The 21,565-nt window shown below is 49.2% G+C and overlaps 1 protein-coding gene across 3 annotated transcripts in view; it reads right to left on the bottom strand.

Annotated features, from left to right (window-relative positions):
* Positions 1 to 317: 317 nt before the first annotated feature.
* L3MBTL4 (L3MBTL histone methyl-lysine binding protein 4) overlaps positions 318 to 21,565 on the bottom strand; it is a 368,508-nt gene continuing 347,260 nt past the window's right edge. The window contains exons 15-18 of one of the 3 annotated variants that reach the window (XM_047090320.1): positions 13,133 to 13,168; positions 12,575 to 12,744; positions 2,928 to 2,990; positions 318 to 485 (exon numbers count right to left, since the gene is read on the bottom strand). In XM_047090320.1, the coding sequence (XP_046946276.1) occupies positions 318 to 485; positions 2,928 to 2,990; positions 12,575 to 12,744; positions 13,133 to 13,168 (437 nt within the window). The remainder of the gene's footprint in view (positions 486 to 2,927; positions 2,991 to 12,574; positions 12,745 to 13,132; positions 13,169 to 21,565) is intronic. The other 2 variants (XM_047090321.1, XM_047090322.1) reach the window with 2 other exon arrangements.

Below are 21,565 nucleotides of genomic sequence, written 5' to 3'. Positions count from 1 at the left end.
ATGCTTGAAAAATGGGAAATGGTGAAGGAGAAAGCTGAAATGTGTATGCGTGGGCTTCTTTGGTCTGTTCGTTGCACCGCATCGGAGCTGAAAGGACCCCGCAGACGATAAAGATGTTCCTAAACCACACGTGGGCCTCTGCGTCCTTGGCATTGGCTCAGCCGTCAAAACCCTCTGAACATCTCAACCACGACCACTTTAAAAGGTCCAAACTAAATATGGATATGACCATGGGGATATTAAAATCAAATTAATGTAGGCCAATCTTATTGCTGGGAGAACAGGTCCTGGTGCCCTGGCCGGTTCAGGCGGTGTGTTTATCCTCTGGCTTCTTGGCCTGAGAGAGAATCTTCTTCAGTGAGGTCCTGGGAATTCCTGAACATGAGGATAGAATTGTAAATTTTCAGTGCTGGACCCAGCTTGATCTTCATCACCTTGACGATGTCCGTCTGTGTCAGAAGCAGGAAGGCTTTGCCATCGATCTGCTGCAAGTAAAGAAACACCGTTTACCCCCTAGGAACTTTTGGGTGCTGAGCTGTGTGATACTGAACAGTTTTGGCCTCCCTGCAGAGCTCTCCAACGGCAGAGAAAGACGGCACCCTCTCCCACGGGGTCCCAACCTCTGCCCCGCTCTGTGCTGTCGCCCGAAACTCTGTTGAATATGAATTCAAGATACACTCACGGTTGCCAGGTTAAATTTCTACTGTTATGTTTCAAAAATCTTGTCCTGAATTTATATCAAGAACCTTAAAAATAGCCTGCTTTCATTCACCAAGTAAATCTCCAGGAATTTTTCCCAAGAGAACCGAGTTGCAATGCGTACATTCTAGTGTTATTTATTGGAAACAACCCAGCATTTCAAAAATGGCAGAAGTACATAAATTCTGGTATCGCCTCGGCTGGGGGACCAGGCAGCCACCGAAATTCACGTCTCAATGAAACACTTAATGATTGAGCAAAGTTTTCATCCATGGTTAAGTGACAAAGCATGACATGATGATATAGAAAGATCTTAGTTTTAACCCGTACAATTAAACATGCACGACCACATGTATACATATACACAATGAAAATATCTGAAGTCTTTATGCCACACGTTAAGCAAAGTTAGATTTTTCTGGGGGAATAGTGGTTTGATTTTTGCTTTCTCCTTTGAACTTTCCTGCGTTAAATTTTTTTAAATAATAAATGCTATAAGCAGAAATACATACAAAATAAATGTTTTATTTATTAACTTTTAAGACATCGTGGTCTGACATGTAATAGCTTTCCCAAGATTCATAGGATGGTGAGTGACCCCCATGCAGGCTTTTCCCACAGCAGACTGGGATCTGCTCTCAGAGTTTGAGTTGAAGGGACTGTGGGCGTGTTCGGCACCCACATCACCTGTTTACAGAAACTGGTGCAGAAAGATTGCTGGTTCTAGACCCAAGAAGACAGAATGAAAGGTTTTTCTACGGTAACACCCTTCCCTGAACCTAGCACTGTGGTTCTAACCCTTTTTAATTAATGGTACAAACTCGCAGTGTCAATGTCTCACTGAGGAAGTAGGGATTCCCCCAGGGACCCCGGTTTTGAAATCCAAGTTTAAAATGTAAGTGACAGGCTAAAGTTTTAAAGTTTGAAGGAAGTGTTAAAAGGCTTCCTGTGCATTTATGATAACGTCTGTTGAAGAATCATCCATTTAGAGAACAGAATACCTGGATCACTTTGCTAGGCACTGAAACACACTAATTCTAATCTTTAAAGGTCTCCTCGAGGAAGTCTGTGTTTTATAGAAGAGGGATGAGACAGGTCAAGTGATCTGCCCATCGAGGGACTGCTGGTCATAAAAGCCAGGCGGGAGCAACTTGACCTGCAACTTGACCTGTGGACAAGGTGGGTCCTCGGCATTGCTTAATGCAGGGATCAACCCCTATGTGCAAGGCCAGCCCAACCACACCCGAGACCTGCTGGTCAAACCTCATGTTTCCATTGGCAGCTACCCACACTGCTACCATACTGCCCTCTACCGTGATGCACAATTACTGGGGAGGCCCGGCTCAGGGGGGTCCAGGACCGAGAGTATTTTCCCTGATCCATTCATGCCCTGACCTCTACAGAGGGGGAGGATGTGCTACAAACTGGAGTCTCTAGAAGTGTAGTTTTCTGGGAGACTTCTGGAGCCATGATGGCGGCTCTGGAATCACCCAGATAGAGGCTGGGATCTGACTGCCCTTTTCTTGCTGTGCCTCAGCTTCTTCATAGGTTCTTGTGAGGACCCAAGAACAGCGGTCGTAAAGTGCTTAGCACAGGGTCCAGCATAGGGCAAGCCCGCGATAAACAATAACCACCATATCTGCACTATTATTCTGTAGCTGGTCTCTTCTGGGGTCCCTAGAGCTATGGCTACTAATTCCAGGAGAAACATTAAGCAGTTTGGTACATTCCCAACCACCAGGGGGGTAGGAAGCAGAAGCCCCATGGAAGGATTTTGTGGCCTCTCTGCATTCTTCTTGGAGCAGGTGCAGAGCGGGGATGTACAGGAAGGTCCCACTGTCACCTCGGAGTAGACAAATCCTCTCCCCTCCCTGGGAGGGGGTTCATGGCGGGAATCCTTCCTCCTCAGTGGGACCTAAAGTCATCATGGTAGGGCCTTCACAACGCATGTAAGGATTAAGTAATTGACATGTTCATTTATTCTTCCAGCAAACAGTCTACTTCTTGAGCACACTGTACGGGCCAAGCACCACAGCATTCTGTGCCAAAGCCCAGCTGCACGTAAGCAGGTCAAAGGGCCTGGGCCTGATGGCACCACTGGGCTCCTCCCTGCCCGGACCCCTTTATCCTGCCTACCCAGCCTGTTCTTATTTGCACATACATAGATGAAAACAAAGCACTTCTGGGTCCAGAAGTATGGAAATACATACAATTTTTGCATTTCTTACCTCTTTCTTGAAGCACTTGGCGTGTTCTTCACAGCCCAGAAGAGACTGTACAAACTCAGCCACCTACAGTGCAAGATGAAAAGCCTGACTTAAAACATGCACCTGAAATAATTTCTTGGGTTGTAGTAATTCCATGTTTGAGTAAAATAGACTTCAAATCCCTCAAACGCTCAGGATTTAAATAGTAACTATCAAGTCACATTAGCATTTGCCAGCTCAGAAGTTAGACCAGCCCCCGCCAGTATCTCTTCTAGCCTCTTATTTCCAGGCTGACCTACATCGGGTTATAGTTACGATGACAATGACAGCCTCCTTTTGTGCAGTGCTGGCATTCTGGAACCTGCTCTCCTCTGATCCTCCTGTCCTGTCAGGGAAGGCAGGAGGGAGTGGCCTTGTGTGTAGCAGTCTTTACAGTGACTGTCAAGGATGGGGACCTGCCCATCTGGCCCTTGGGCAGTCCTGAGGCCCCATCTGAGTCTTACCTGTGCCCAGACAGCAACAGGGACTCAAGGGATCTATGCCGAGTGAGTTCCCTCATCAGGGACAATGAGGCTGAAGCCCGAGGAAGTTGAATGACTTACTGGAGGTCACACATGGCCGGGAAGTACCCCGGACGTTTTGGAACTCAGGTTTTTGGACTCCAAACCAAATCACTCTCTTCAACTTCATTTCCCACTCTTTTCCCCTCCCTCCCCAGCTACATATGCCCCCAGCTCCTTTTAATTAGAGAGACCCTTGGCTATAAGCACAGGAAGCTACTGAGTTTTCCCAGTTGACGCTTTCAGGGAGCTGAGCCACCAAACATAATAAAGTGTAGACCCTCAACGACCAAAATGGCAAGAGGATTCTGGCCACCCTGGCAAGGTCTGGCATGGTTGCAGCACAGGGTGAAAGTCATGCCAGAAGGCAATAGTAATGAAACCTGGGAGGTAATGTGTATAAGAGGAATGGCCTTGCTTTCTGTTTTTAATTTTTGGCTGTCTCGTGCTGACTGAATTGTGTGCATTTGACACTTCTCTCCCCGTCTGATGGAAAAGGCCCACAAGAAGACGGGAGCTCAGGGCCTTGTATCAACACAGTCTATAACCCACGAGCCTTAGGAGTCCCCAGCCCCTGCAGGGAGATGACAGTGACACTGACCCTCCCCATACTTTGCAGAAGAGAACATCGTGGCGTTGGCGATTTCCGGCTTACAGGGCGGCCAGGAACCAACACCCACAGGGCGAACCCAGGGCCTGACACCTGTATGCGCACCCTCGACTCACGGCTATATTTAATCTAATGCGTAGATTTCAGAACATCTTTTTCGGGCCAATCAGCATGTTGGTGTCTGCTTTACTCACCTCTGATGCCGCAAGTATGTTTTATCATGAGTCATTTACAGTCATCCTTCTAAAGTGCAGGATGATGAGAATTAAAACAACAAAAAAGATCTTCCCAAACCAGCCGGAACGCTGCCACACAATGGCATCCTCAAGCCCCAGAAGCACCTGGGAGGCATTCCGGTTCTGAGCTGCTTCACTGGAGCTCCCGGTGCTCCACTCAGCCAGGAAGCTGAGCTTCTCTGTTGAGTTAATATGATTTGCCCTTCTTAGGTGGATACAAAGCATGGAGCTGAGGAAAGCCCTGGAATGCTGCCGGTCCAGCTGCAGAGACACAGTCACTGGGGCAGGTGACAGCAGGGGCTCAGAGAGTTTGTAGGGCCTGGGAAGCTGCGTGGCGGGCGTGGGCCCCTTATTCCCTGGGCTGCTCTCTGGCCAAGTATGCCCCGACCTCAGCTACGCGTGAGGCCTCTGCTGGGTGCTGGGAAGGCAGGACCAGTGAGCAGGTCCAGCGTGAACATCCAATGAGTTTATGGTTCGATCAGAGGTGGGAGGATAGATGGAAAGTGGCAAGTAAGGACGGCTTACTACTCACACTGATACATGCTCAAATGCGCTAAGTTCCAGAGGCAAGGTGGAAAGGCTATGGGTTCCTGGCAGGGACAGATGGCATCTCAGATGGGAACTCAGAAGAGGTGTGATGAGGGAGGTGGAAGCTGAGACAGGCACTGTTGGGTGGCAGTGTTTCTACCCCGGGGAAATTCGGGGTGGACAAGCAGAGAACACTTTCTCGGCACAGAGCCTCAGGGTCAAGGCCAAAAGCGAGAGGCACGGTGCACATGTTCTGAGCAGTGAGGAGTCCAGTTTGGCTAGAAATGCCGAGCAGAAGGGGAGACATGGGGACAGGGGGTGGGTAGGGGTGAGGTGGCGGCCGTGTGGCTTCTGGTGTGGGTTTGCACTTCTACCTGCCAGCTGCAGGGAGCCCTGGAGTGGTGGTTCTCCATCGTGGCCACACCTCGGGATCATCCGGAGAGCTTCAAACACGAATGATGGCCAGACTCAGGCCACACAGACTCCGAATTAGCCAAACTGGGTGGGACCCAAGCGTGGGGCATACATTTTCAGATTCCCCGGTTGACTCTCATCTGCAGGTGGGGCTGAGGACCCCGGCGCAAGAGAAGGCTTGAGAGAGGATCTGGCAGCGTTGGATGGACTGGGCAGGACGTCAGCTGGGAGGCACTGCGGGCCTGGGGGCTCCACACGGGGCAGAGCACAGAGTTGAGGCAGGTGGTACCCCATAGGGAGAATCCAGAGATCTGCCTGCAGGGTGGGCGTGGGGCAAAGGGAGTCGAAGCCAGGCAAAGTGCTGAAGAGCGGGTTTCTCCAGGCCAGCGCTACTGACTGGTGGGGACTGACCATTCTTTGCTGTGGGGCCATCCTGTGTGTTGCAGTGTGTTTAGCAGCAAGCCTGGCCTCCACCTGCCGGGTGCCAGTTGCACCCCCACCCCCACGCTGTGACAACCAGAAATGCTTCCAGACGTGGCCCACATCTACCTACCAGCTCTAGGGGCACCTGGGTGGCTCAGTCAGTTAAGCCTCTGACTCTTAGTTTTGGGTCAGGTCATGATCTCACGGTTTGTGAATTCAAGCCCCGTGTCGGGCTCTGCACTGACAGTGCAGAGCCTGCTTGGGATTCTCTCTCTCTCTCCCTCTCTCTGCCCCTCCTGTGCTCTCTCTCTCTCTCTCCCCACCCCCCATTGCAAAATAAATAAATAAATAAACTTAAAAAAAAAAAAAAACAAAGCCATGGCTCTAAAAGGAAGGTTTTCTTGAGATGGTTCTTCCACAGGGAAAGGGGCAGATCGTCAAGGCAGGAAAATTAAACATAAAGAAGCAGGAGTAGGAATTAGCGACAGATACACATTTTGTTGCATCTCAGTCACCAGCTCCTGTGGGAAAGCCCTGCCAGCAGTAGGGAGCCTGGGCTCTCCACAGACAGTGAAGTGCTTTGAGAGAGGATCTTTTTAAAACACACGTTCCAGAAACTTCTGTTCATGGCAGAAGTGTGTGTTGCTTTGATGGTTTGCATCCGTTAAAATGTCCTTTGCTGGGAAAATGGGAAAAGAATCACATTCCCCCTCCTCAGCATTGTTAGCCAAGCAACCACTGTCCATGTCAAAGGTAGACTGGATTTTTTTTAACTTTTTTTTTAATGTTTATTTATTTTTGAGAGAGACAGAGTGTGAGCAGGGGAGGGGTAGAGAGAGAGGGAGATATAGAATCCAAAGCAGGCTCCAGGCTCTGAGCTGTCAGCACAGAGTCCGACGTGGGGCTCAAACTCACAGACCTCGAGACCATGACCTGAGCTGAAGACAGACGCTTAACTGACTGAGCCACCCAGGCCCCCCTAGACTGGATTTTTTTTTAACAGGAATAAATAACTTGTCAGGGCAAAGAGGAGCAAAGGGGAAGCCGAGTGGCCCTCAGCTGGGCCCCGTCACGTCCCTTCCCTGCACTACCTCCCTAGGGCCTCAGGAGGCAGGGTGGCCACGGCCCCACTGCCTCACCACGTGTCTGGAATCCTCTGCCTCTTTGGAAAGAGACTGTGATTCTATTCAATCTGTCCTTCTCCAAAGTCAAAAACCAGTTCCATGAAATCTACTGAGGCTGACTTCTCTGGCCAGAATTTAAAAATATCCAAAGGCCTTGATCATTATTCAGTGTCATTATTCAGTACTGTTAGTCAGTATTTATTCACTCTAAGAATAAATTATATTTTGAGCTTTAATAGAAAGCCCATTTTGCTACAAACTTTAAATGTAAAGTGGTGAGCTCTAACAAACCATAGAGTACTCTCAGAAAGTTTCCCTCACATGCTCCCCTTAAAAATGTGTTTACCTATTGGGCAAACGTGAACTATTCAGATGAGCGTGAACTCCATGAAATAGGAAACTACCATCTGTTTGCCTGCACCCAAGATGGCTGTGTGGACGCGGCTGCTTTTCTAAGGTGAATGCGCTACTGTTGGAGCCTGGGGGCGGTCGCCCTCCGCCTTGGCCCCAAGAAGCCCACCTGGTGTGGAGGCTGACTGGCGCTTGGTTCCCCAAGGGACCTCATTCCCATTCCTCAAGGAACCTCATTCCTTGTTCTCAGGAGCGCGGTGTCCCTCAGAGAAAGCCCTGGCTTTGTTTTGGAAGGACAGGGAGTAGGTGAGTTCTGCGGATGACACAGCAGTTGGGAAAGACTAAGAAAGATGACCCTGTGCCAGCTCTCAGATGAGCCCATTACTTTCCCCAACTTACTTCCCCCGGCGACCTACTTTTCCTGGCATCCTCTTGGAGCTCAGCAGGCCTGTTTCCTTCAGTGGGGCTGCTGCTCCCTTAAATCTTTCCAAACGGTGGTGTTCTCTATCTTGCTGAGCCTGTAGCTGTATGCCTGACTGCACTGGTTCCAAGTCCACTGGGGACCATGCTTCCAGCCCGGGTCTCATTTTTTAACAGTGGAATCTGTTATTTGCCCTTTTTTAAGGGCCCGATTGTATAAGGCTGCTATGCTTAGTTAGCAGTATCCTGAATTTTTCAAAACACTCCCTCCTGTTTAAAGATTGCTTTTAAAGCGACCGCCATCGTTTAAACTTAATGGACATTTAGGGAGCGCTTGGTTGAGGCTATGGCGATTTATATGAGCTGCTTTAAAAAGCATTTTTGCACATAAGGAATAAAAGTGCCCACGTGTGCACCAAGCATACATGAACCGCACCTGTGGCTCTAAGGTGCACACGACCTCACCTCCTGCCCTCCCGTGCCCACGCACACCTAGTAGGAGGGTTCTTCACAAAATACACCTCCCCATTTATTCGCTCAGACACCTACTCTGCACAAGATACTTTACTACAATGACATAAAGAGACATAAAGATATTTTAGTTCCTACTCTTAAGCGCTTTTACTCTTTTACAGAATATTGCCATGGCCCACAGTCAGAAATACACATCACACTGACCATAACTCGAGTGTTTGCATAGACCCAGATGTTTCTAACAAAGGTTTCACAAAATAATAACCCTTACTACAATATATGGTCTTTCATTCTAGAAGCACCACATTGACTTCATAGCCTACCCGTGTTTCTGTAAACACGGCTCTGGTAGAAACAGCCGCAGTGACAAAGGAGTTAAAAGTCAGCTCCCTTGCTCTGGGCCACGTCACCAAGGCCCTGTGCTGGCTTCTCTTCGCAAGTAACATGATGCAGCGAGGAGAAGGAGGTCTTCCTTCCCGGGCCAGGACAGCAGACAAAAGGGAACGTTCTTGCTCTTCATCTTCTGCCACAGGCAGACTCCTGCCTTGAGTCTCCCTGAATGGCCCTTAACACAAGGACACAAGTCTGTTTTCAATGTATCCTGACTCGGGCTCCCATGGTTCCTCTCCAATACTTTGCCTAACGAGAACAAAACACAAAAGGATAGCACCCCCCTTTGTCTCCTCTTGCCCTGTACTGACTTTTCAAATCTCCACTGCCCTATTCCCGTTTCTAATGTGGTGTCTAAAATAGTCACAACCTCTATTGTTGGAACTCACTGGAATGTCCCTGGAAGCGAACCCCATCGAAGAGTTGCCTTATTTTCAAAGATATAAACAGAACCGTCATAAAGCCCACTGTCAATCCATCCAAGATTCTTCTTGAGACCCTATTTTGTTCTAGGAAACGTGCTACAAGAGTGTGAGAATACAGAAAGAAATTTAGGACGTGGTCCTTGTCCTCACGAGCATTTGGTTAGGGAGATTTCAAGATTATGATATATTATACATTAGGAGATAAGCCAAGCAGTTTCTCTGGAATGCATCCCCGAGGGAAGTCATGGGTACAGAAGCATCACGACAGGAGCACTTTATGAACACAGCCTTACGGATGGTTTTACTTTTAACACAGAAAGTTCTAAGGCCTCTTTCAACAATAGAAGGCTGGGGCTCACGAGAACTCGGGAACTGTGACCTTGCCCTCCTAATAATCATTGATGGCACCCTCGGTCTCCCCCACAGCAAGACCCTCCCTTTTGAGGCTCCCCTATCCTGCTGAGACTTGCACTGTGACCACTACTGCCTCTCATCACTCCACCCCCTCGCTTTCCTTCAGTGCCAGACTTGGGACTCGCCAGATCTGAGGTCCCATAAACCTCCCAGTCACTGCTTAATTTTCCTAGAACGGAGGTTCTGTTCTCTTTGGATGATGGTCCCCTTGAGACGTTAATAAAAGCTCTGGCGCTCCTCTTAAGGACAAGAAATACACATATTGTACACATTTTTTCCAGATTCCCCAAAGCCCAATTCCACAGCCCCAGCCAGGAGCCCCGAGCTACATCTGCTGTCTGTGCCCTGCTGAATGGTACACTCACCACCTGCTGCCCCTGACACTTCTCTTCCATGAACTTGCTCCACCACCGTCGTCCCCACTGACCTCCATCCTTGACGGCTCTCCTTGGATGGTCATGCCCTCCGTGAGGGCTTCCTCAGCGGCCCCCCCCCATCCATTACTGACACCTCATCCGGTATTTCCGCCCCCGGGAATGGTTGTTGCACATCCACTGCTATAATGTAATCTGCAGGGACCTCTCACTCAGAAAAGACGGGGTCTCTCTCCCAAAGTTTCATTTCGTGTGATGGCACCACTACTTTCCCCTTCATTCAGGTGAACTCTACGGACCGTGTAGCTCACATACCGCCATCCCAAGTCCTAAACCGTGTGGTGCTGCGTCTACAAGTGGAATCACATTTGGCTCATTTCACTTCTTCATCTTCAATATCTGATCTATTTCACCGTGTTGTGTTACGGCTTTCGACTTTAAAACGTCTGCCGACTCTGGGTGGTTTTTGCCATGGCAGCTCCCGGCGCAGGCCCAGATGATTCTACACCAGGAGCGTGGCGGTGCCCCCTGGTTGGTCCCTCTCCTCCGCCCCTTTGCATGCTTCCTCCTTCCGCAGGTGGGTGTGATTCTCATGCCCCCGAAGCACCATGTTCACAGGTGATTTTCTGCATGAGAACCTCAGGTGGCTCGTACTGCCAGTGCCCGGCCTCACACCTGGTGCACCTTCCCCATTCCAGGGCTCTTCTGTCTGTGCCCCAGGTCCGCAGGGTGCTTGGTGGGTAAGACGTCAGCTTAGGACCTGGCTCTGCCTGTGGGGCCCTGAGAAGTGACTCAGTCTCTAGGTGCCTCAATTTCCCTGTCTGTAAAATGGGCAAAATAAGAGTCCTTGTCTCACTATCAGTACCTTAATAGTGTTAATAGCATCATCAATGTTAGTAAAGGATGCGCTCGCTGTACATATGCTTTCTGTGCACACATCATACTTCCATGCAACCTTCTGTCTTTCCTTGTGACTGGAATGGTCTCCCTTCTTTTCTCCCCTTGGATATGTTCCACTTCTGTTTCAAAATCCAGCCTATGATGCCTTTGTCATTCAACATTCATTCAACAAACATTACTGGCTTATCTACTAACTGCCAGGTATAGTGAGACGTTCTCAAGATACATATCAAGTGAGTGGAATAAGGTCTCTACTCATCTGGTCAAGGGTCAGACAAGTGAGCATAGGTCAGTGACAGAAGATTCTCTGAGGAAAAGGGGGGTGCGGAGAGGCTCCTGCAGGAGGTGAGCACTGCGCCGCTGGCTGGCAGAGTAGGAGGGGCTACCTGGGGCAGGGGTATAAAGTGTGCCAGTGTGAGGACACCACGTGGGGGCTGCATCCCAGCGCGGGAGAAGCACGAGGGGCGCGTGGGCAGGGAGGACGGCCCACGCAGGTTCTAAGGCCCGCGCAGCTGAGGACATCGTTTGGGGAGCCGGGATCATGTCAAGGTAGGCACAGACACACCCAGAGCTCACACCCAAGGTGTCTCTTCCGTGTTCACCCACTGGCGGGTCTCGGCTGCTCTGTGAACGTGGGGCCGGGGGCTGGAGGAGAGGGGCTGCCCGCCCTGGGACATTGGCCTCGGCACAACGGCAATGAGGCAAGGGAAGAGAAGCCACAGTCACTCTAACTTAAAAGGTGGTACAACCTAGTGAATGGCTTGAAAGTCAGGAACCAGGGATTGCCGCCGAGCTGTCGGGGGAGCTCCCCATCGTGTGCAGGGCTGTTACAAGGCCAAAGCCGCACACGACTGGATCACAGACATGATAGGTTTTGACTTAGTTGGCTTGGTCGTGAAGCTGCTGCACGCTTTGTAAACCAGTAAAAGTTCATCAACAAGGGGCAGGGGGCCCGACCCCGCATACTCTTTAAGGAACGAGATCATGTTTAGTCGCCACAGGCTGGCATATTCGGTCAACTCTCCGTTACCAGTGCCACGGGGGCACTGGAGGGATCGGAAGGAGAGGGGGGGCAGCAGGGTGTGCCGGGGAAAGCCCCCGCTGCTCCAGGTGGGTTTTGTGAGGTGCCCGGGAGGAGGCGGAGGGAGCAGCGTTGCCCCAAACCTCAGCCTCCGCACGGCCTTTGCCACCTGCGCCTCGTCCGAGGCTGCAAAGGAAGGCCGAAGCCGAGGTTAAGTCGAGCTGATTGCAGAAAGTGCTCAGTGAACATTCTGTGACTAACTTCACTCCAGCTCTACCGTTATCTTGTCCTCAGAGCGATCCACGGTTTTCCCTCATTTAAAAAAAATTAATTAAGGCCTGACTAGTGGAAATAATACCTTTATTAAGAGAAATGTCAGAGAGTGTCTTCCTTAAAAGAAAACTGCTTTACATATGAAGCATTTCTGTAGCATTACAGCAAGCAATGAGACTTACCTGATCCTTATTAAAAAGCAACATTGTAAGGAACATTTATATTAAAGTTGGATCAATTTTCCCACGTGTACCGCATCTTGTGCAAGGTGGTGATCTAATTCACCTTAAAAACCAACCTAAGGCTAACCGATCATCTGTGGCTTCAAGTAGACAAATGGGCAGCACAGAACTGCTCAGTAATGAGAACAAGTGAATCCTCTGGGGCCCTCCAGGTGCCCCTCCGCACAGAACAGAACATCCCGGGGGCGGGGGCTCCCCGGACAGGATGCCAGGGTGCAAGTCTAAGATGCTTATACGCGTGTGCTTCCCCAGAGTAAATCTGTGATGGGGGACTGGAGGCTTGGGCCGATGGTGGTGGAGAACAGAGGTGGTTCTGGGATACCTCGGGGGAGAGGCCCAAACCAACTGGGCTTTCCTCACTCTCTCCAAATCACGCCCGCCTTCTCCCTTAAGTGTGGATCTTAGATTTGCTGCAGTGGATTCAGCGCCTAGGAGAAACCCTCAGCAGCCTGGCACGCTCCCTCCAGGCCCCAGAGCAGCCCCGCTCACCTCGTCCACTGTCCACCGGGCCACCTCGCCTGCCTGGATGTTGGCCACGCCTGGAAGCAACTTGCAGTGCTGCTCCCTGCCGAGTGGAAGGTCCCGGAAGGGGTGGGCCGACATGGAGGACATGAAGACGGACTGGTGCAGCGCCTGCTGTGTCTGCTCAGCGGAATATTCTGAAAGAGAGGCGGGGAGTGAGCCGCACACAGAGCGCCGCCTGGGTCAGCCCCTCCGCCTGGGGGGGCCCAGAGCCAGGATAGGACAAGCGCAGGCTCAGTGGGGACCCTGGCGTTCCGGTCGCTTGGCATCATCGCCGGGAGGAGTCCCCAAGCTCGGCCCATGCCGCCGTTCTGTTTCAACACAACTGTCGTGAGAAATGGACCTTATATAAGGCCCAGGTGACTCTGGCTATTTGCTAAGCAAGGTCAAATAATCTCTACGAGACACTGCTTGATGCCAACCAAGAGTTAGCCTGTCACTGCCACTGGCCTCTCTGTCCCTATATCAGGAGTCAGAGGAAGCACAGAGCCTCACGGAGTGTGGCTATTAACTGCATCTGCACACCGACCCCTCTGGGATGTGTGTGCACACAAACAGCGACTTCTTCCTGGCGGCCGCCTCCCATGGCTCCAAAGACACAACGAGCCCAGGTCCACATCTGGCTTCATAGGTCCCCTGGGGGACACTGAACATGGAATGCAGCTCAGGGTCCCCGTGAGAATCTGGGTGGCAGCTGCCGAGACAGCTCCCCTCAGGACACGATGACCTCTCGGGACTTGCGGAAAGTGGCCGCACTGCGATGTGTATAGCCTGACCCAGGTGCTCTTAAATGGGCGCTCTCTCTTCAGAGAAAAAGCTCTGAATGAGCTGTGTTCCAGGACACGAAGGATGGTGCTGCTTGCTTGCTCAAGACTATCAGTAACGGGTAAGACCTCACTTCTGCCTCTTACTTCTCCCCAGGCTTGAGGAACTGGTGTTCCACCTTCAGGAGTGACTTTACTCTTATGTTATATCCCAACATGTAGATGGAGGCAGAGATCTCAATCCTCTAATTATTTGCTTTGAATTTATAAATGGATGCGGAGCAAAATCATCCCAGAGATTTCGGAGAACACGCGTGCCTTTACGAGGTCGTTTGAAAAGGCACTTTCGACCCGCATTAGCGAAATAAACCCATTGATATTCTTAAGATACTTTGAGAAGGAAGACCACACACACAAAATGCTGTAACCCTTCTAAAAGTCTACCTTTCCCGATGCAAATGACAAGTTAAGTAAGCAGGAGCCACGCGATGTAAAGTCTCTTATGATGGTTTGTCTTTTACTAACAGAGTCTGAAAAGCTATTATGCAAATATTTCTACCTCGAATTAATTACAGTTTTTAGTAGGTGAGGCTGACCTGTACCGTGCATGGTCACACAGTCATACCCGTTAGTAGTCAAGAGGTTCCAGGCTAGAAGGAGCCCATCTGTCACCACCCTGACTGCTTGGCACAGACATCCTACACAGTTACCAACGCTGGCTGTCTACACAGATAAAGAGGCGGTGAAACTGCGGCCTTCTCCCAAATTCTTATGCTCCAGTTGCAAGCGGCAGCAAGTTCATCTCTAAATGCTGATTGTCCAACACTGACCTTTTTAGTATGTAAATAGGTTATCGCCCTCCGTGTAGTTCAGCCAACAGTAAGTACGGCTGCCGGCTCTGAAGGGAAACTTCACACCTTCTTTGAAAAGCCAGTATGCGTACAAACGTGAATGTTCTTTAATGAAGGTGTCAGGTTGGACAAGGAGCATGGACCAAACCAGCCCTGAAAACCCATGACAGAAACATCCCAGAACAAGCCTGCAGTCAAAGCCACACAGTCACTGAGGGCTTTCCTGGGAACCAAAGAGTTAAAGCTATGTGTTCAGAGGGATTAAGACCTGAGCCAAAGCTGGGCTTTATTCTAGAAAAGAATCACTGCATCAATCAATTGGTTGTTTTCGCTGAAATAGCGCGGACTTAAAAAAAATAAAAAAATCACATCTATATCTCAAAACCCATGCCCTGGGTAAATCAATCATGTATAGTTTCCAAAATGTATAGGACTCTGAGAAGACACAATTAATGAGCCTTATATTTCGGAGGTGCAAAGATGTTGAGTGATGGTGATTAGATTCCTGTGATTCACAAATAAAAGCTGAAGGCATTAAAAATGTAAAAGAACCACTGTGCTCCCAAGCAAGAAAATTTTCCACACTGTAATTTTGGAAGCAAATTGCCTTGGGAGCCAAGGGGTCCCCTTGGAAATACATCTAATGTGTGGTTGCCAGCACTGACCAGCCCTGGGGCTCCTTGGTATGCTGCCTCTCATGGCTCTGGGCCCTGGGAGACAGGAGCCGTCGGTCAGTTCAAGAAATAAGATGGTCCACAGGTTACAACGAAAGATAGAGAGCTCCAGCTGTATCTTACGCACTTGAACTCAGGAGGCTTTATGCTGTCTATGGCTTTTGAATTCAGTTAACTGTGTCCCTATTAGATCAAACTATTTGATTGAAGGGAGGTGAAAGCCAAATTTCTCGAAGGATGAACAGAACTCAGTGGAGAATAGGTTCTGTGGCACAAAGTGAGTCGTGCCATGGCAGTGGGGACAGGTCTGCAACCATCTTGCTGGGGTGCCCACTCCCCCAACCGGCTTGGAGTTTCCATGGGTATAAAGGGCTCCTGTCTGTGTACCTACAACCTCACGTTTTGGGGAATGCTTGCCAGAACCAGTTACATGCTAAGCACAAATAATATTCTACTCTTACCAACTTTACAAAATGAAATGGGAAGACTGACAGATGAGCCTTCCTGCTCAAAAAGACAAGAGTTAGGTTAGGAAGGGAGTCTGTGAGCAGGGAGTTTGGAAGAACCAGTCTGCCAACTCCAAGATACAACTGGAATTGGGAGCTCGTACCACCCAGAGCTGGCGGGAGGGGAAAGGGAAATGTGCATAAGGCCATAGTGTGGTCCCCAGCATGCTGTAACTAGTCGTTAAGTGGTTAAGTGCTACTTTAAACTTGACTGTAAGCTCCTTGAGGTCAGGATTGAAGCTCTATGAAGGGATGATGCATTATCTCAAGTTAACACAATCCAAGACTAATTTTCCAGTAGTAACAGAAGACAGAGAATACATTTTGGAGAGTGTTTTATGGTGGTTGTTTTGCTTTCTTTTACCATTTTCCAGGTCCAATTTCTTCAAAGCTGATGATTTTGGGGTGAGATCTTCATGTCTAGCTGAGAGAATGCTAGGATGGGCTTGCCTCAGAGGACTGCGGCACGGTGGGGGGTGGGGGAAGGGAAGGGTCCACATCAGCTTGCTTAGTGGTGAAACCTGGTCCCCACACAGTTGCTGGGCGACCTTGGATGAGATACTCAGCTCCTATGTAACAAGGTTTTTTAATTGGGAGTAATGATAACACTGACATCCCACTGAGTTGTTGGAATTAGAACAGCTTCTGGAGTATAATGAATATTCAAATCATGTCAGATATTACATTACTGTTACAAGTGTGATAAAAGAGACAAGCTCAAAATGGAGTCGCTTGCGGTCAGGCCCACATCAGCAAACCAAGAGTTCATACCGAACCTAATTTCCTAGTTTCCTCGTTTCCACCTCTCCCAGGAATATAATCTCAACCAGTCAGTCTGGAATTTCCTGGTGAGGTAATCTGCCTGACACATCCCTGCCATCCCCCAAACAAAGGTGACTTTACCTGAAACAGTCTGCCTTTGCGTGTCCCTGCCCCCTTCTGCTTATAAAAATCTCCCACTTTGTATAGTTCTTTGGAGCTCCTTTCTACCTGCTGGATGGGAAGCTGCCCGGTTCACAAATCGCTGAATAAAGCCAATAAGATCTTTAAAACTTAAAGTTGAATTTTGGATTTTCTGTTGTTTATTTATTTATTTAAAAATTTTTAATGTTTATTTTATTTTTGAGAGAGAGAGAGAGAGCAGGGGACGGGCAGAAAGAGAGGGAGACACAGAATCTGAAGCAGGCTTCAGGCTCTGAACTGTCATCACAGAGACTGACACAGGGCTCAAACTCACAAACTGGGAAATCATGACCTGACCTGAAGTTGGATGCTTAACTGACTGAGCCACCCAGGTGCCCATTTTTATTTTTAAAGTTTTTTAATTAAAAACAAAATTTAAATGTTTAATTTGAGAGAGAGAGACAGAGAGAGGGAGGGAGTGTGTGCGTGTGTGTGCATGTGTGTGCACAAGTGGGGGAGGGGCAGAGAGAGAAGAGAGGGAGAGAGAATCCCAAGCAGGCTCTGTGCTGTCAGAATGGAGCCCAACTCGGGGCTCGATTTCACAAACTGCGAGATCATGACTTGAGCCAAAATCAAGAATTGGATGCTTAACTGACCGAATTTTGTTTTAAAACATAAGATATAAAGATTTTTTAAGTTCTAACAATAGTGAATGTTCGGACATATAAAATTTCCAAAGCCTGCATGGCTGGATATGCCTAAAACCTATGAAAGCTGAAATTCAGCTGAAACCCAGGATCTCCAGGCCATGTTCTGATTTCACACCCAAGTGGTCCTGAAAGGGCAGAGTAGTGGTCACCAAGATCATGTGCAGAATCCCGCTGGAAGGCGATGAGTGTGGGATCCCTGGCCACCGGTGATGCTGGGTAGGGCATCTGTTGCCCAGGCAGGCTGGTGCCAATGTGCAGCAACAGGGTAACATGGTTAAAATGCGTGCAGCCTGCCAGCTTTGAAATTATGTGGCTCTTGACAGACTTTTAAAATGTGGGGTGATTTGCATTATTTTAAATTCCGCGCATAAAATTAGACTTTTGAAAATATCCACTTAAAAATCTGCATACATTTTTATCAAATGTGAACATGCTGATTTTAACTTTTTACCAAGCCCAGCACAGCTCATGTCATATTAGATAGATACTCCCTGAATGGTTGCTAATAAATTAAAAAGCGTAAGCCTATGATGAAAAGTATATGCTGTCTTCAGAAACTATTATCAAATGAAAACGATCAGGTCATTCGGTCTTGGGGCTCTTGGAGTAAGCAGAGCCATCTAGATTCGAAGAGGGTGCCCGCCATGAGCAGGGGACACAAAGGGTCTTTCTAACCGGGTAACTTACGGACTTCACCCCTCAGGCCCGACATCCAACCCATTGTCCACCTAACACAGCGGAGGGATATGGGCTGCTTCGCAGTTCACGGCCTCACTGCAGCAGTGATTCCCAGCCAGCTCCCCTAAAGGTCAGCCAAGAAAACTCAGCCTGCGAAAGCAGCCCCCCTACTTACAGGTTTTAAGATTTTAATTAATCAAAATGCCTTTTGCACCAGAAAAGGAAATGCATGCGTAATCCTGGCTTTGCCTTTAACACCAATGAGTGAGTGACAATAGGGAAAGATACCCCTACATTTAAAATGTCTTTCCTTTTCCAGAAAACAGAGCACGTGATATCTGTCACCTCCGTGGTTTGCCATTTGTAGAATAGTTTGGAAGAGGTTTTTTTGCCTCTGTTTTTCTCTCGGTGTTTCTTTTGGGTGTTAAGAATTTAAAAAATTTATAATGATGGGTTTAAGGATTCCAGTCAAGTAGCTTCAAGGATTGGAGCATCGCCCGTTCCCACGGCCAGGGGGTTCCGCCGTGTGTGTCCAGCGCCAGGATACGGGACGCCCTAACTAGCGTCCCAGGGCACTTGGCCGTGGATCGGCATCCACTCAGAGAGGAGAAAATAATCCCATCTCCAAAAACGTTGTCATTACTTTTCTTGCAGAGGCAGTAAATTGTTCGACTCCAATGGACTCCCCCAGGAGACCAGAGTCTCTCTGCTCTTGAATGGGAAAACCCTCACTGGGCACAGGCCCTCTTCTCCCAGTCTACGGGGACAGCCAGCTCAGGCCGGTTGTGGATGCCGTGTGACTCAGGGGCTGCCTCTCGGGTGAAATGATCAAACAGACGCATGACTGTGGTGTACAAGCACGATCTGCCTCCCCATTCCACGGACTTAAACAAAGTCTGGAGGATTTAGAGACAAAAGGTTTTTAATTCATCTGAAAATAACATGAAAGTAGGTCCCTGATTTCTTCTCTGCCCCTCTGGTTCTTCCAACTTCTGCTCTACCCCCACAAAGGGAGAAAAATCCTTTATGGAAATGCTCTTTAAAAATATGGCTGTTTCTTCACAAAAGCGCACACAACAAAACTGTAGCAAGTGAGTCATAAATGGTAACCAGAGGCTGCATGGCTGGGTCTCAGGTTATTTTTAATCCCACTAAAAACAGAGACCCATTTCACAAGCAACCTTCTCTTCAATGAAAGGGGTAGCAATTCTATTGTGTTCTCTGTTCCAAAAAGGAGGAAGCAAAAAAAAAAAAAAAAAAAAAATTGCCATGGGTCCCCATATCTGATTACGTTTTCTCTGGCCTACTGCATAATCCGTGACAGTCCCAGACTGACTTTCCTCAATGTACCCAGAACTCACTGAGAAGTTACTCCGCCTGCAGCACCGAGCTCCAGGAGTGGCTGCTCCCGGAGGAGCAAGGAAATGTTCAAAAGGGGCTTGACAGTTTGCAACATTTTTTCTTCCCGTGATCCCTTTGTTTCTAGGCCTCTGTTCTTAACATGCTTGGAGCCCTCATTTCTATGCTAACTCGTCTCCTCTTGATTGTAATGGGGTTTGACTCACTCAATCCTTTCTCATTTCTATTTTCTTACCTCCCAGTTTCCCCAAAATGAAAGTGAAAAGCAGAACAAGGGGATCCCGAACACCATTGGTGAGACAACCATGCCATCCATGCTGTGTGGGAACACACCTGAACAGGCATTCAGTTCCCAGCGGGAACTTGGCCCACTGCTGGTTCCTAACCGTGACTTACGTTACTACTAAAACAAGCGGGGTGATTGGTCTGCTGACCCACGTTCTACTTCTTCATAACCATGTTATTTGGAATCCATACATTTTTATTTGCAGAGTGTTTTAGGACTGTGGTTATTAGTCCTCCCTCATCACAAACCCGTTTCTTCTATATTGGTTTTACATGAATGTGGGAGACAAAGCACAGAAATGTCAGAGATTGTTAGGGACTTCCCAGTGGCCTTATCGACAGAATCAGGAGAATGAAGAACCCTGCATGTTCTAGATCTGTGTACTGTCCGCAAAGCAGCCACTGGCCACATGTGGCCATGCAATACATAAGATGTGGACAGTGCAAACTGAGATGCATTGTAAGTGTACATGTCCTGGATTTTGATGACTTAGTACCAAAAAAAAAAAAGAATGTAAAATCCGTCCTTCATTTTTTTTTTTTTTTTGTAATCTTGATTTACATGTTGAAATGATATTTCGGATATGGGTTAAATAAAATGGCATCCAAAATTAACTTTCCTTGTTCCTTTTGTTATTTTAAATGTGGCTACTAGAAAACTTGCAGCTCGCACGTGGCTAGTATTGTATTTCTATTGGACGGTGCAGTCTGGAAGAGTGATGACTCATGGCGTCTCTCAAGATCCACACTTGGTGCAGGAAGGGCTGGGTGGCTGAATGGAGTTAACGTGACTCATGTTGACGCGATGACGATGAAGCTCCAGGCAGCCTGCATCCCACCCAGCCCCCGGCAACCGACAACCCTGAGAGAGGGGGAAGACAGAAGACCTGAGATTAAACACAGCCCACTTGGGTGGGGGAGTGCTGCTGGAGACGGCTGCCCGAGCTCCGGTGTTGGCGTCACGGATTACTGGCCGTGACACTGGAGCTGTACGTTGGTCTGGCACACCGTGGAACGGGGGACGCTCAGTGGCTGCAGCGTTGGTGAATAAATGACTCAATGAATAAATGCATGTATCAGGGAAGTAGGAACTGTCTGCGCTTACTACAAACACAAAGAATGGCTTTCAAAACTCGATCAGGAGCCACTCAGATTTAGAGCCACTTTGTCTAAAAGTGTCACTGCACACCCCTCCATCACTAAATTCTCAAGGAGCTTGTGGTAACCGGCTGCTCTTTTCTCACTGGTGACTAGGTACCAGCGGGAGGACGGACACAAGAGCTTTCAAGTTTGTAGACTCCCTATGGCCATTTTCCGAGGGTCCTCAATGCCCCACTTTTGGGCTTTACAGTTTATCACCTCTGCTCAGAGCCAACTGGCCTTCCCTCCTCAGCCCTGCTCCCTCACTCAGTGAAAAGTCAGTGACCCAGCCCACCGTCCCTGTGCACTCCGGGCCCGCCTTCCCTCTGGGCAGGTGCCTTCCTACCGGCCGTTCCCCCTGGCACCCCTCCTGCATGTCCTCGCTGTCACGTCTCTGAAGACTGAGAAGCAGCGCTCCTTACAGGCGGGGATCCAGCCCCGCAGCCCACTGCTGGCCTTCTTCCCTACTGACGGAGCGTCTCCTCACAGCTCCTACTCAGCGGGCACCCAAACTGTATCCACCTTCTGCTAGACGCTGCAGTCTTCCCTTTCTCCCCCGCACATCTCTCTCTCTTCCCTGGCCCCTCTGCAGGAACTTGAGACTGCTTCTTTCTCCTTCAGCGGCCTTCCCATCTCCTCTGGCCCTCAGGGCGCTTCTCCCGCCTGCCCTCGCCCGCTGGCCTATGGGGCACAGCCTTTCTGGCTTCTCTGGCCTCGCTGCCTTCACAGAGGCGCCTCCTGACGAGTTTACGGCCAAACACAACAGGATCCTGACGGGACAAGTCATTTACCAAGCAGGGAGAGTGGCAAATAAAACGAAGTCCCCACAGTGAGACTCAGTCCTCCAGTCTGTGAAGGGATTTAGCTGCTGGCTTTTATTCCTGAGGGCAGGGTTTTTTTTCTAGCTGCTCCTTTTGGTCCTACTGCAGCAAACTCTCTTTTAAGGGGTCTCTGATGCCAGGAGTCTATCCGTCAGCTTCCGCACTCAGATGCTCAGGGCTCCTCACACAGAGGCCCTGAGGCCTTGTCACTGTCCCCAGCCCTCTCTTCAGCCTGCTGGGGCGGGGGGGGGGGGGTCGTGGGGGTGG

This window comes from Lynx rufus, unplaced genomic scaffold (genome assembly GCF_022079265.1).
Source record: "Lynx rufus isolate CCGP_SWC_20201006 ecotype Redwood Valley unplaced genomic scaffold, mLynRuf1.p SCAF_29, whole genome shotgun sequence".
NCBI classification, from domain to species: domain Eukaryota; kingdom Metazoa; phylum Chordata; class Mammalia; order Carnivora; family Felidae; genus Lynx; species Lynx rufus.
This window is presented reverse-complemented; position numbering and strand designations above follow the sequence as displayed.